At 45.3% G+C, this 15,611-nt stretch overlaps 1 protein-coding gene across 5 annotated transcripts in view; it reads left to right on the top strand.

Moving 5' to 3' along the window:
• The window catches only part of MMEL1 (membrane metalloendopeptidase like 1), a 58,150-nt gene that overhangs the window by 4,800 nt on the left and 37,739 nt on the right, over positions 1 to 15,611 (top strand). For 2 of the 5 annotated variants that reach the window (XR_014158743.1, XM_081870936.1), the window contains exons 1-9: positions 829 to 1,322; positions 1,491 to 1,654; positions 7,766 to 7,825; positions 9,601 to 9,762; positions 11,120 to 11,200; positions 11,803 to 11,898; positions 13,315 to 13,433; positions 14,638 to 14,703; positions 15,455 to 15,589. Coding sequence is in view for 4 of the 5 variants with exons in the window: in XM_081870936.1 (XP_081727062.1) it covers positions 1,273 to 1,322; positions 1,491 to 1,654; positions 7,766 to 7,825; positions 9,601 to 9,762; positions 11,120 to 11,200; positions 11,803 to 11,898; positions 13,315 to 13,433; positions 14,638 to 14,703; positions 15,455 to 15,589 (933 nt within the window). In the remaining variant the exon portion in view is untranslated. Of the gene's footprint in view, positions 1 to 360; positions 457 to 828; positions 1,323 to 1,490; positions 1,655 to 7,765; positions 7,826 to 9,600; positions 9,763 to 11,119; positions 11,201 to 11,802; positions 11,899 to 13,314; positions 13,434 to 14,637; positions 14,704 to 15,454; positions 15,590 to 15,611 lie in introns of those variants that run through there. The other 3 variants (XM_081870939.1, XM_081870937.1, XM_081870938.1) reach the window with 3 other exon arrangements.

Here is a 15,611-nt window from a genome sequence, read left to right as displayed (position 1 = left end):
TGAATCAGGGCCAGTGAGGGGCATGGCCTGCAGAGAGTTCCAAGGGCTAGACAGAAAGGCCTAGTGCAGGGGCGGAGGAAGGGGGTGTAGTGGGTGTGGGCCACCCCACGTGTCAACACTGAGGGGGGTGACAAAATGCTGGGTGGCACTCACCACAGGGACTGCAGCCTGGGAGAGACGCGGTAGCTTGGGCGCACGCAGGCTCTGCACTGCCCAAACTGTCTGCCTGTTGGCTCCGCCCAGCTCTAGGGCAGCTGAGTTGGAGGAGGCAGGCAGACTCAGGAGGCCCCGCAGTGCACCCCACCCCTATTGGCGGCTCGCACTGCCCCTGGGCACCAGGTGTGAGGTTCCCCCATCCCTGCTCTTATCCTCCATTCCAAATGCCATTGCAGCCACACAAGTCCTGAGCATCCCTCCTAGAATGGTATTCCAAGGGAGGAGGAATAAACATGGCTGGTAATTTCAGCACTTGAAAGGGAAGGGAAGATAGAGGATTTTTTTGTGGTGGTGGTGTTTTTCAATCCAAGGAGCATTTGCTGCTGCTCTCTCCTTTTGCAGCTGACAAGACCAAGGGAAACGATGTTCCTCCGCTTGCTAGCTTGCTCCCCAGCCCCCAGGTCTCTGTAGCATTGTAGCACACTCCTGCCATCAGTTGTCTGATTGACAGAACAGTCTGATCACCTGGAGAGGAGCAAAAGTGCATCCATTAGCTAGCGAGAGAGGGCTAGGTAGAATCTTATCTTCTGCTGCTGGCTGTTTATGAGCTGTGTGGTTGCAAAAAGGCAAGCCTCCTCCTCCCTTCTCTTCTCGCTCTCCTCCTCCTCCGGCTCATTTGCTGGAAGAAAGCAGCAGCAGGGCTGAGCTGAGAAGTTTTTGGCATGGACTTGAGAAGGCAGAGGGTCTTAAGCTCACCAGCTCCAGCACCCCAGCAGCCAGACTGCTCATCCATAGCCTGGACAGGTTTCCAAGCTGCTCTGTTTTCTGCTAGGGAGAAACCAAGCACAGGCGTGTTTCTGGAACTTGGTTTGGAATCACAGCATTTTAGCCAAAGTTGATGGGACTATCTGAGGTTGTGGTTTTTTCCTCCCTCCTCCTTGTGGTGAGAAGATCCCAAGAAGTGTCAGCGGAGAAGTGGGGGTGTCTTTGAGTCCACCCCTTTTGGTGGGGTCCAAGAGGTTCTCCTTCCAAAGTACCAAAGAGGTCTCTGTTTGGATGTAAGCAAGATCACCAAAACATCCCTGCTGATCAAAGCTCGTTCTGCAGGAACTGGAGATGGAGAATGAGGTTGGGAAATCTGTGGATAAGCAAATGGATAAATACATGTAATTATTCTGGTCTTTTTTTAAAAAGCTCACTTTCTTTCTCTGTTTTCTGCTTTTGCACCATTGCCCTCTCCATTCTCCCATCTTCTGTTCTTCTGGTGTGTGTGCATATCCCTTTAGAAAGTCAGAGGGACATGTGGTTAATCATTTTGTGCCCTTCTTCCACAGAGTGACCATAATGGGGAAATCAGAAAGCCAAATGGATATTGTGGAGAAAACGACCAGATCTGGACAGAGGTCCTGGAGCTTGGTTGCTCTCAGCTTGTCTGTCCTCCTAGTCCTCATGAGCTGTGCTGTGGTTTCCTTAGTAATCCTCTACTCAAAAAGCAGAGGTAAGAGAACAACTGTTACTTATGTGATTTCCTTCTCTCCTTAACTGCATATTTGGGTAAATTGTATACAGTGCTAAAAAAAAAACTATATAGGAAAGAATTTGCTACCGTTGCTTGGGGGGGATTGGGGGGATAATTTGTGAGATCTCTTCTCCTAATGTGGTGTGTGTGTGTGTGTGTGTGAATATGAATAAACTCACCACAATCCCATCTGCAGTTTTCAAGGTAAATCTCAACTTGACAAGAATGAAAATCAAGAAAGGAGTCCCTGTATAATCACGGGCATTCTCCACCATACCTTACAAGGGGTGAATAGTAATCCCAGATCCCAGGCAAAAAAGATAGCTGCCATTACCCACATAATATAGCAAATTAAGTGTTGAGTTTCAACACAGAACACCAATATTTAAATACTCGCTGCTCCACAGAGTCTACTAACTGGGAAGCTCTGGAATTTGAGCAAATGAGAATATACAGAGTTTGTGTGTGTGTGTGTGTGTGTACACACACACACACACACAGAGAGAGAGAGAGAGAGAGAGAGAGAGAGAGAGAGAGAGAATTTAAGTGGAGAGAGAAAATTTAAGAGAGAGAAAAGCTGTATAAGTGATATAGAGGGGGGAAATTGAAATATTATCCTCAGTTAACAATATTGAAAAGCTTGGTTGAGTTAACAAGAGCCCAAATTCTCAACATTCAGCTGGTAGACATAAGAATGTGTGTTTGCATCTGTCTCCTTGAGACTGTGTGCAGTGGAGAAAACGACTCCTTGTGCAGTGTGGATTTTAGGCAGAATGAGGAGAGGGGCGTATTTAGATGTAGACAATTTGGGATCTGCTACGCTTATCATACTAGAGCAGGAGATGCAGTAAGCTTGTAAGAACTGAATAATTTTGTACCTTCTGCAGAAGCCCAAATGCAGTCTGTTGCTAGAAGAGTGGGTTTTAAAAGAACTCCCACACAGAACTGGGAAGGAGGGGGAGAGCGACATGCTGTATTTATTCTGCCTTTAAAAGCCTTTTTTTCTTTTTTTTAAGATTCTGGTGGCAGCACTGATTTCCTCCTCACTGGCTTTCTCGCCACTGAAGTGTTGCCTGAATATTTTGTCCCCGGGTTCATAAAAATATTCATGTTGTTGTGGAGGATAGAGTGGATACAGAGAAGCTTTCCCACCTCCATTCGTAGAACTAGTAATCAATCGTTCAGCAGAACCAGCTCCCCGTAGATTTACGGAAAGAGGAAAAGATTGTATTTCATTGATATCTCATTATTAGCCTGAGAATCTTTAGAAGTAGTCCCTAAGAAGCCCACAGGGGACACATTCTCTTCTGGGCAGCATTCAGGGGAGGTACATGCCAATGGTAGGCAGGGCAAGAGGCAAAAGTAAACAGAGAAATGAATGCCTTTGTATGGTAGGTGAGTTTCTGAACACACACAAACAGCCTTATCCCCCAACCAGGCAAACAAGGGGCATTATCAGAGGGTTTTTTAAAAAACTGTTTTTATTAAAAGATTTTCATGGGTAATTAATAATAATAATAAATAATTTAATATTAATACCCCACCCATCTGTCTGGGTTTCCCTAGCCACCCTGGGCAGCTTCCAACAAAAAATTAAAAATACATTAAAACAGCGGTCATTAAAAACTTCCCTAAACAGGGATGCCTTCAGATGTCTTTTAAACATCAGATAGTTGTGTATTTCTTTGACATAGGATGGGAGGGCATTCCACAGGGCGGGCGCCACTACCAAAAAGGTACATATAACGTCTCTGTTTTCATTTCATAGATTCTTTTCTGCATGTCAGTTACATTCAATGTGAGACATTGCTGTCATGTGCATTCTGAGGTTGGGGGGAGAAAGAAGTAGGTCCAAGGAAATATTCCAGCCAGATTGAAACACTCGGGAAGGGTGCAAAGAAGAGCTGGTCATGGGGTGTAAGAAAAGCCCTGCTGGAATCAGGCAAAAGGCCCATTTGCTCCAGCACCCTGTTCTCACAGTGGCCAACCAGACAGTGATGTAGCATGGGTTGCCAGTGCCCGGGGCAGAGTCAGTGTTGCACCCCCACAGACACAGTGGGCTGGGCAGCTGGGGTGGAGGTGCGCACCACAGCCCCAAAGGTTCAGCTTGGGTACGGCTTGCCTCCCCATGGCTGCGGAAGGCAGCAGGAGCTCACCCATATGGCCTTGGTGAGGGAACCTGTTGTGCAGGTGCCTGGTTGTGCCCCTCTCAGAATTTTGGGGCCCAGGGCCACTGTCAAAATTCCTGCTCCATGATTGCAGTCATGGGATTGTTGTCTATCACATGACGGTGTATGTTTTGACTCCACAGAGTGGGAAGTGACGGAGACAGGATGTTTCTGTTACTGTGTTCCATGAAGTGGGACTATTGTCCTTTGTTCTTTCTCTTTGCTGTCTGATAATAGAGAGAGAGGGGGAGCCATGTTGCAGTGCTCCATATGTGTTTATATGTAAATAAAGTAGATTAGCCAAAATGCTGAGTTGCTGAGGTCTGTTACGCAAGCTGCAAAGACTCTGTGGATCCCTAAGTGTGCCGGTGTCTGTTGGCATCAGTCACTGTGATGTTCGGGCTGAAGAAAGCTTTTGAAGTTCCCAAACGATCAACCAGGAGGGAGAGAACATGCCAGTCGGGCATGTGTCTCTGCCAGGGTCCTACTCGAGTGTAGGGCAAGCTCCTGACAGCCACTACCCCTCCGCCCCCCATGCTATGCCACTGCAACCAGATGCCTGCAAGTAGGACCTGAGTACAACTACCCTCTGTCCAGTGATTCCCAGCAATGGTTATTCAGAGCCATATGGCCCATGACAGTGAAGGCAGAGCACAGCCACCATGGGCTTTCCTTCCAGGAATTTGTCCAATCCTCTTTTATAGCCACTGGAGCCAACTTCAGGGGGCTATGGGCAGTGGCGGAGGAAGCCAGTCAGGCGCCTGGGGCGGGGCGCCCAGGGGCAGGACGAGCCGCCCATAGGGGCTCGGCGCACTATGGGGCCTCTGGAGTCTGCCTGCCTCCTCCCACTCAGCTGCCCTACAGCTGGGAGGGAGGCAGCGGGCAGACCGTTTGGGCAGCGTGGAGCCTGCCCACGCCCAAGCCATCACATCTCTCCCAGGAGGCCCCGCAGTGAGTGCCTCCTGGCATTTTGTCACCCCCCTCAATGGTGACGCCTGGAGCGGCCCACACCCACCACACACCCCTTCCTCCACTCCGGCTATTGGTGCTTCAGCACCCACAATAATGTATTTGTGGATTGGGCCCCCAGAAAGTCGACGGGCAAAGCTGAAGCCCTTCATTGCAGGCGCCCACAATCTTTGGCGCAAGGTAGCACCAATTTACAGCCTTCAAAGTAGGTGGCCATCGCCGCCTCTTATGTCAAATAAATCTTGGCTTTGGCCCTGTCTTAGAAAGGTATTCGGGGTGACAGGAGGATTAGGTCAGGATAAATCACTGTGAAATAGGCTCTGAGAAGGGGTGCTCTTTTGACAGATTCAGTAAAAATAGTAGCCCCCCCCCCACACACACACATAGACACACTCACAGAAGAAACCTGCAAGCAGGATTTAAGCACAGAAGCCCTCTCCTCTTCTGTGGCTCCAGAAACTGGTACAGTGGTAGCTCGGGTTAAGTACTTAATTTGTTCCGGAGGTCCGTTCTTAACCAGAAACTGTTCTTAACCTGAAGCACAACTTTAGCTAATGGGGCCTCCTTCTGCCACCACACCGCCAGAGCATGATTTCTGTTCTCATCCTGAAGCAAAGATCTTAACCCAAGGTACTATTTCTGGGTTAGCAGAGTCTGTAACCTGAAGCGTATGTAACCTAAAGCGTATGTAACCTGAGGTACCACTGTATTTGGAAGCATTGCCCTCCAAGTGTGAAGGCAGAGCATAGCCATCCTGGCTAGTAGCTATTGATAGCCCTCTCCTCCACGAATTTGTCTAATCTTCTTGTAAAGCCATCCAAGCTGGCCATCCCTGCCTCCTGGGGGAGTGAGTTCCATACTTTAACTGTGTGAAGAAGTGCTTTCTTTTCATCTGTCCAGAATCCTCAAACATTCAGCTTCCTTGGATGCCCATGCGTTCTAGTGTCATGAGGGAGGGAGGAAACTGTTCCTCTATCCGCTTTCTCCATGCCAGGCATAATTTTATAAACTTCTGTCATGTCACTTTTTACTCTTTTCTCTAAGCCGGTGTTTCCCAAACTTGGCTCTCCAGCTGTTTTTTGGACTACAACTCCCATTGCCCCCAGTAGTCAGGAATGATGGGAACCGTAGTCCGAAAACAGCTGGAGAGCCACGTTTGGGAAACACTGTTCTAAACCAAATGCTGCAGCCTTTTCTCATAGGGGAGTCCCTCCATCCCTTTGATAGTTTTGGTGGTCCTTTTCTGAGCCTTCTCCAAGTCAAAACTCTCTCTCTATATATATATATATATATATATTCTAAGTATAAGAAAAAAACAAACTTCATACATTGGCATTTGTGTTATCGGTGTCACCCAAATCCTCCAAGTTCAGGAACACTCTGCAGAAAGTTTGCACATTTATATCCATTCCCCATGGTGATGCAAATAAAAATATCCTGCTGGTTCTGGGTCTCGGTGATTTTCACACTTACATAAAAAACAAGGGCTACTGAAACCAAAGATGCCCATCAAGCTGGATTGGATTTCAGGAGTTCTTGGTGAGGAGAGCAGGAGGGTGGGAATCCTAAGGAGTTGTGTTATGTTTGCTGGGGAAAGAATGTGGTTGAGCTGGCTTGACAGGAGGCATTGCAAGATGGCCAGGCGTGTCACATATTTCTCAAGGTCTGAAGATACAAAGATGCCCACAAACTTGGCTCTAAAGGAGGGGAACCTCAGTCCTGTGGCCCAAATGCTGCCCTCCAACTCCTCTATTTGAACTGCAGGGCATTTCCCCAGGCTTCATTCCCTCTCAGAGGCAACATCATCCTTGAGTGCTTTTTCATGGTTGGAATGTGCCCTGAATCTGTGACGATGCCTCCTGGATACCTGCAAGGAAGATGGAGAGATTGGGGGTAGGGGTGGGTGTCTTACTCCACATAGGTAAGAGTCACATCCATTGCCCATAGGCGCCAACTCCTAGGGACTGAGGTCCCTTTGCCCCCCCATAAAATATTTGAGGAGACTGCTACCCCCAAAGTCGATGGGCATTGCCATTCAAATGGTGTGTGTGTGCATCTCGTGATAGATTATGCAGCGCTTACCTGCCCCTCCACAATGTTTTATTCAAGTTGGCACCCTGATCTGGCCTCACCCAGCAGCTATATGTGGCACCTGGAAGGGCACCCACAAAAGAAGAAAGAGTAGAGATGAATGGGATTCTGAACATCTTGGTCCATTGGCAATATCATGAGCACACTGCCTCTGAACCTAAAAGCTGGATATCTATTCATCCTTGCTAGGTTAAGAGGTCCTGCTGACAATGTCCTGTCCAAACCCTGGAGCCGTCAGTGATGAAGCTCCTGGAATACACCATTGACACAATGCCAGAATAATCTATGGAGATGTCAATAACCTTTTGGTGGAATTCTGAAGAGCAGATGCTGGGAATCACAAGTGGGGAGAGTGCTGTTGTGCTCAAGTCCTGCTTGTGGGTTTTCCATCATGGGCAACTGGTTGGACACTGTGAGAGCAGGGTAGTGTGCCTGACCCAGAAGGGCTCTTCTCATGTAGAACAGGAGACATGATAGAGGTGTATATAATTATGTATGGTGTTGAGCAGGTGGACAGAGGATAGTTTTTCCTCCCTCATAACACTAGAACTCAGGGCCATGCAATGAAGCTGAATGTTCAAAGATTCAGGACAAAAGAAAATACTTCTTCATGCAGCACATATTCGATCCCATGGGATGTAGTGATGACCACTAACCTGGAGAACTAGCCTCTTCCTCCAGGAATTTCTGTCAATGGTAGCTAGCCACAATGGCTATGTCCTGCCTCCACTGTCAGAGGCAGTATGTCTCTGAATACGAGTTGCTGGAAATTTCAGGTAGGGAGAGGTTTGTTGGCATGTGGGGTTTTTTGTACAATCCTTGTGAATGGTCTGTGTTTTATGTGCTTTTCTTATATCCACAGATTTACAGAATGGTGCCAGTCCACAGAATGTATGTACCACCCGTGGGTGTGTAACAGCAGGTAAAAATTATATCATTTCCTGAACCATTCTTTTTTTCCTGCTGGGGTCCACTACAGGAAATGTGCTGGCACAGCAGACCAATGAAGTCAGCAGGATTGAACCCTCCACTTATCAGCTATGGGTAGTGCTCCACTATTGTGTTCTCTGCAGGGAATGTACTGAAAAAGCAGGTGTCTCCCAACTCCACCCACCAACCAACTTTGACAGTACCTCCCACTTTTGAGCCACTAGCTGCCAAAATGTCAAATGATTGTTGGCCCTGCTTGGAATCCCTAAGACAGTTGGATGGTGCCTTGTACGCCTCCTTCTGGCAACTCCTGCAGCCAAGCTGGTGCAAAAGTATTGCTTTGCTTTGCTTTGCTTTGCTTTGGACCACACTGACAAGACCAAGAGGGGTGGGGTCTTGTCATCTGGGGCCCAAGGAGCCCAAGACCTCCTTATACACTGCCAAAGTTTGTGCCCTGGGGAGGTTACATTGGTACTGCTAATGCAGCCGTCTGATTTTACCCCCAGAGGTGCACTTTGTATCTCAAAACAGACAGATGCCAACAAGGCTGACTCCACCCACTTGTCAAAGTTGTGCCATGGTGGTGGGAGAGATAATGATCTGTCCCCCTGGGCCAAAAATGTTCCCCATAACCCTGGCTTAGGGGAAGCCCAGAAAAGGCAAATGATCAGGTAACTTAATCAGAATATTCTTCTGAATAAATTTTGGCTTTGTCCTCATTTTGATGTTTATTAGATGCAATAGGAGTGGTGGACTTTTTCAGTCTAAGGGCCACATGACCTTCTGGGCAACCTTCAGGGGGGCACATGCTAATTGTGGGTAGGGCCAGAGGCAAAACTGGGAAGAACCACTAATGTAAAGCAACTAATGTTCTGTTTATACAGTAGGCTGGGTTCTAGACACACCCCTCTATATCCCATGTTCTAAAACAAACTGGTTGCCATTTTGTTTCCAGTCCCAGTTCAAGGGGCTTGCATTAGCATGGGGGGAGCTATTTAATTACAAGCATTACTGGGGTTTTTTGTTGTTGTTTTTTGCAAACAGTTACCTGTTGTCTGCCAGAACAATCCCAGCTCTAGGTGAATTCTTTCTTCTTCTTTCTTTTTTGCCAATTAATTTTTATTGCTTTTCATTTTTTTAATGAATTAACATCAAATTAATTCCAATTTAATACAAATTTAAAGGTTGATTTCCCATCCCGCTCCCTTGATGTTTCACTTCCCCCCTTAATTGCTGCTCAATATTACATACATTTACAAATTTCATTTCAAAATATTTTGGCCTTTTAGCCTTAATTTTTTTCTATTTTCTTCTTTACTTCCCATCAGCTGCTCTTCTTCGATCCCTGCCAGACTTTTACTTAGCTATAACATATTCACAAATGTCGAGAAGAATTGCTCCTCACTTTGTCAGTCCACATGCATCCTTAATTTTAAAATCAACAAACCACAAATACAAAAAAAAGCTCTGGGGAAAATTCAAGCTCTAGGGCAGTGATGGCCAAACTTGGCCCTCCAGCTGTTTTGGGACTACAATTCCCATCATCCCTGACCACTGGTCCTGTTAGTTAGGGATGGTGGGAGTTGTAGTCCCAAAACAGCTGGAGGGTCAAGTTTGGCCATCACTGCTCTAGGGGGATGTGCTGCCTCTAGGTACAAACTGGCACACAACAGCTGGGAATGGGCTCAATTATTGGACACCACAGGGGTACTTGCAAGCATTCTGCTTCCCCAATAATGGACACTTTTATGTTTTCATGACATGCAGCTGCCAGAATAATTCAGAACATGGACCCCACGGCAGAACCTTGCCAGAATTTTTACCAGTATGCCTGTGGAGGCTGGCTCAGTCGTCATGTCATCCCAGAGACCAGTTCCAGATACAACATCTTTGACACACTGAGGGATGAACTGGAGATTATTCTCAAAGGTAAGGATCTCTTTTCTGTACTTTCCCATTACCTGTCTACTTCTCCACTCAGTGCTAGATCTGTGCACAAGCTAAGTATGCTGCAGTTCATGGAGTCAGATTTTGACGTTCATATACATATATACATGTTTGTGTGTGTGTGTGTGTGTGTGTGTGTGTAAGTTTTTTTAACATATCATTTTCAACACTTATTAAAAATACTTTTATATCTTACACAATTTTTTTGACTTCCATCAATCACATCTGAAAATTTTCCAATCTTTTTCACTTAATTTACATTTCTTACTTCCACTATTACATTTAAATATCATAACTAATATCTCTCTTCTTTCTCTTCTTTGTAATATTTCATATATTCCTCCTTACAAAACTTCTTGTAGTCCTACTAGTGTAATTTGTTGATTACAATTGCTCTTCAAATAGTTTGTATATTTCTTCCAATCTTCTGTGAATCTCTGGTCCCACAGGTTTTGAATCCTTCCTGTCACAGTCCACAGATTATGACGTTCTAAATACCTCCCCCCAAAAGAAAATACCAGTTAGATTGTTAGCCACCTCCATCCAAGGTCGGGATAAAGTCTCTGTTCATTGGCATCATGCATGGTTAATTCAACAATACTGTCAAAGAGGTGGTGTCCTCTGCAAGTTGCACAAAGATGCAAAACCTTGGAGAGCGTCGCAACAGAAAATGCTCCGGCAGATGGCGGTAGAGAACCTGAGTGCCTTGCTCACTATTAAGTTGTATTTCAACCAACAGGTGGCTGTAAACAGCTTCCAGTATAGCTTGTTTTGGTCCCTGCAACTTCAGCCCATAGAAAGCACAAGCAAGAACCCAGCAACTGGTGATTACAGCCAGGAAGAATAGGCCCAATTGTCAGTGATTTCAGCCAACAGATTAGCAAATCCCTGTTTCCAGCATTAAGAGCATAAGAAGAACTTGCTGGATCAGACCAAACGTCCTTCTAATCCAGTGGTTCCCAACCTTTTTTTGGCCATGCCCCACCTAAGCATCTCTAAAATCCTGAACTCGCCCCCCATTACATATAATTATTATTATTCAAAAAGTGAACTCCTATTCACGTGGAGGAAGCATCCTTGTTAATACATTGCCATACATTGTTAATAACTCATTCTCAAATTGCCCCCCTTAAAAATCAAATTGCTCCACGCTGGAAACCATGGTTCTAATCCAACATTCGCTTCTCACAGTGGCCCAACCAGCAATTGCTATTCAGAGGCAGTGGAGGCTGAAACCACAAGTGCTTTATCAGCTACTACAGCCATGACCTCACCTGCACCCAAACAGAGAGAACAGATTGCAGGTCATTATGCTATCATGACCCTTTTCTTCCTCCAGGTGTGCTAGAGACACCAGAGCAGGAAGATCGGGAAGCCTTCCAGAAGGCGAAAATGCTTTATAGATCCTGTATGAATGAAAGTGAGTCTCCTCTTCCTCTTTATTCACCCATTTGCCCTATTTATCAAGCTGTTTTCCCTAGCGGCCACTTCTAGTGAATGGAGTAGGGTGGTGCTATAGTCTAAACCACAGAGCCCAGGGCTTGCAGATCAGAAGGTCAGCGGTTTGAATCCCCACTATGGGGTGAGCTCCTGTTGCTCGGTCCCTGCTCCTGCCAACCTAGCAGTTCGAAAGCACGTCAAAGTGCAAGTAGATAAATAGGTACTGCTCTGGCGGGAAGGTAAACGGTGTTTCCGTGCGCTGCTCTGGTTCGCCAGAAGCGGCTTAGTCATGCTGGCCACATGACCCAGAAGCTGTACGCTCGGCCAGTAAAGCGAGATGAGCGCTGCAACCCCAGAGTCGTCCGTGACCCGACCTAATGGTCAGGGGCCCCTTTATCTATATATGGTTTACAATGTAGCTAAAGAAATTATGCATTGCATATTTTATTGGTTAGGGGAAGGGAAGCTCTTCATGCAGAAGGGCCCAGGTTTGGACTAAATAGTCGGACAGTGTATGGTAGCTACCTATAGTCATTTCATTCACTTTTTTTCTTTCCTGCTGCTTTCCTTTCCCATTCGTAGGCATCATAGAGCAACGCGACTCATTGCCTCTGCTCGAGGTCTTGCGCATGGTTGGTGGCTGGCCAGTGGCTTCTGCAGACTGGAATACTACAAATGGTAACAAGGAGGCCAGGGGAACGTTGAGGTTGTTGTTGTTGTTGGCAACCAAGCAGTGCATACATTTTATGAAATAAATAAATAATAGTAAATAAAGGAGGGTGCCCATCTTTGAGCAGGGATGAGGCAAATCTAATATATATATAGTATAAACACTGACAGCTGGGAAACACTGGCCTGTGAACGCTCCAGGAGGAGAACAGCCTTTACCAAAGGTGTCATGGGCTTTGAAGACACTAGAACTCAGGACGCAAGAGAGAAACATGCTAAGAGGAAGGCACACTTGGCAAACCCTCACCATGATCAACTCCCACCTGGAAACCTATGTCCCCACTGAGGAAGGATGTGTGGGTCCAGAATTGCCCTCCACAGTCACTTACGGACTCATTGTTAAAACCATGTTTATGGAAGACAATCTTACTCGGCTACTAGTGATCGCCAAAGAAGAAGAAGCTATAACACTTCGAATCCCAAACTCTGGCACTTGGGTGAGGACTGAGGATGATGCCCTATGGGGTGAAGCCCTGCCCTTCCAACTCTTATCATTCTATGTGGATTATATGGGTGGCCAGTTGGGGACAGCAGATTCAACCTGCAGGGGCAGCGTGCCCCATTTCTCCACTTGAGACAAAATGGGGAAGTGCTGCCCCACACTGCTGTACCACCCACTGCAACACCACCTGCACCACTGCCACATCACCCACCTCCATGGGCACCACACCACCTCTGCTGCTGGAAGGGAAGCAGCACCGCCAGCAGTATACAGCGAGATCTTGCCAAGATCTCACGAGATCTTCCATGCTCCCTGAGATCTCATGAGTTTTCCACAAGATCTCACCGGGCATTGATGCCAATGCCAGCTGGCTTTCAGTGGCACAGCGGTGGACCCTAATTCTGTTGACTGGTGTAGGTCTATGGAGCCTATGCAGCTGAAGCTAGGGTGTTGAAGCTTCCATGCCATGTTAGTAGGGCCGGCCCACCCATGAGGCAGGGTGAAGCAGCCATCTCAGGTGGCGGAAGCCTCCAAGGCAGCACCCCACCCACCCTGCTGCCTCCAACCCTGGCATTGGCTTGGATTAACACCTGAGAAGAATTCAGGGGCCCAAATCAACATATCCACCTTCCTTATTTGGTGGAAGAACTCAAAGTATTATACAAATGTACACCGCAAATATATGTTACTCATTTATTTCCCACCTATTCCTGTGACCTTGGAAAGGCTATAGGAATTTACGCTGGTGGCAACTTGTACATTTGATTTCAATTGGGTTTGGTCATAAGTTATGGCTTAGAGATAATTGCAATACATAAGTAGTTGAAATAAGAACATTATTATTATTATTATTATTATTATTATTATTATTATTAAACTTTTTAAAAAATCTCATTTTCGTTTATTTAATCCTTTTGCCACAGAGCCAAACTGGAAAATAGAAGACAAGCTTGCCTTATTGAATTTCCAATATAACGCACGGGTCCTCATTGACATGTTTGTGTGGCACGATGACCGGGATTCCAGCAGAAATATAATTTATGTAAGAAAGCATCAAATCAGGGAACTGTGGTACTTTAGGTTGGTGGGCTGCTCTTCTTTGCCCATTACATGCATTTATACATTTCACTCTCCCATACCCAATATTTTATGGATATTGTCTTCTGCTAGTCCTCTTTCATCTGTTTAAGATTTCATCATCATCCTCATCTTCACCACTTTTAATTTGTATACCATCTTTCTTTCTTACAATACCCAAGGCAGTTTACAAGCTGAAGAAACAAAGAATGTACACCTTATAACAATCTAATGCAATACAAAAATGTGATGATAAAACATAACTTTAAAATAAGCAACCTACATCAAATAATGTAACATTCAACAATCATTAGAATAGTACAGAATAATATTAAATATCAGCATATAAAAATTAAACAGAAATCTACTCATAACAATGACAATAAATAATTTCTAAACTATTTCAGTTTCATTGAAACACAGATATATAGCATGTGGCACAGTCCTACGCTGGTGGAAATTTCACGTAGTCCTTGAAATAAACAGCATCTCCAGATAAAGAACTAGAACAGTAAGAAGGAAGCTGGTATGCTGTGCTTCGTGTGTTGTTTCCCCAAACAGAAAGGACTGGGATATAACCAATGCTTCCCAAGTATACGCATTGAAATTAATGAACCTGGCTAACTTAGATATAACCCACTGTATTGCAAGCTGTTTCTGCTCAGTATTGAAGGACAAGTCAACCAACAGCTGTAGCAAAATACAATATTTTTGTGCAGGTGGAAGCCAGGTCATGGTGCCTTCCTGATGTTGTTGAACTATAGCTCCCATCATCTGAGACAATTGACCATGCTGTCTGGGGCTGATGGGAGTTGTAGTCCAACAATATCTGGAGGGTGCCTATCCCTGCTATATGTGGTGTGCCATTTGAGATCCTAAGGATGCTGTGGATTGAACCTTCACTTGGTTCCCTAAAGCTATTGTATGCTGAGTCACACGATTAGTCCATTAGCTCGGTATTGTATCTTCAAATTGGTAACAGCTCCTCTGCATCTTAATAAGAAATGTCCCAGAGCTAGACATTCTTTGAATTAGAAATGTCAGCAACTGGATCTGGGGCCTTCCATATGCAAACCATTTGGTCGTTTTCTAAGCAATGGGTTTTTGATAGTGACATCTTCTGTTGAATCCTTTCCTACACAATAAGAGATATTCTTTTTTGTCCCCAGATTGACCAGCCTGGGTTGGGAATGCCTTCAAGAGATTACTACTTTAGTGATGGCAACTACCAAAGAGTAAGTATTTTAACAGTTTCCAAACTTCACTTTCACCTTTTAAACATCAGAGTATTGAAAGATTCCAGGAAATCCCACACATCCTGTCAACAATCTACTAATATAGCTGCTATTCTAGTCTCTGCTCCGTTCATGGTTTATGTGCTGGTCTGAGGGAGATCTCCTAAAACATTGATGGGGATTATGACAATTTCTACACACCCCAGAATTTTTACTACTCTTGGCAAATACTTTCAGCTCTTATTTGAATCTGAGACAGAGAAGAGTTTGGGTGCTCATAGGAGGTCATCTCTTCTTCTTAGTTACAAGACCCCAAAGTTCATTTTCTGGCCTGAGCCTACTAAGCTTTTCTTGCATCTCTGCTGATTAAAATATCAACAGCCAAGCTCAACCCTAAGGTGGTCCTTCAGAGACACCAGCCCCAGATAATTTAGAACATGTTTGGGGGGGGCTATGCTCTTTCAGATGTTGTTGGCCATCAATTCCCATCAGTTGCACCCCACACTGTTGATGGTCAGGCATGGTGGGAGTTGTAGTCCAACATCAACTGAAGGACCAGGCTCCCCATCTCTGGTTTAGAGATTTATACTTCAGATGTAGGACTATCAAATGAATTGGAAGCCACTGAACTATCCAGTGGTAGTTTCTCCCTTCAGTGTTTCTCACTGTTAACAACTTTACCTGGTGAATTTATTGCCTCTGGACTGTGCTTAAATGCAAATTTCTAACATCTTCTCTTTGTCCTATTTAGGTGAGAGAAGCTTACTTCCAGTACATGGTCCTCATTGCCAAGATGATTAGAGAAGATATGAATATGTCCAAAGATGACAACTTTGTCCAGGAAGAAATGAGAAAGGTTATGGAATTTGAAACAGATGTAGCAAACGTGAGTACAGCATATATATATA

Source organism: Podarcis erhardii, assembly GCF_964252035.2.
Source record: "Podarcis erhardii genome assembly, chromosome: 7".
Lineage (NCBI taxonomy): Eukaryota > Metazoa > Chordata > Lepidosauria > Squamata > Lacertidae > Podarcis > Podarcis erhardii.
The sequence above is the reverse complement of the archived record's forward strand: the minus strand, read 5'-3'. Positions and strand labels throughout refer to the sequence as shown.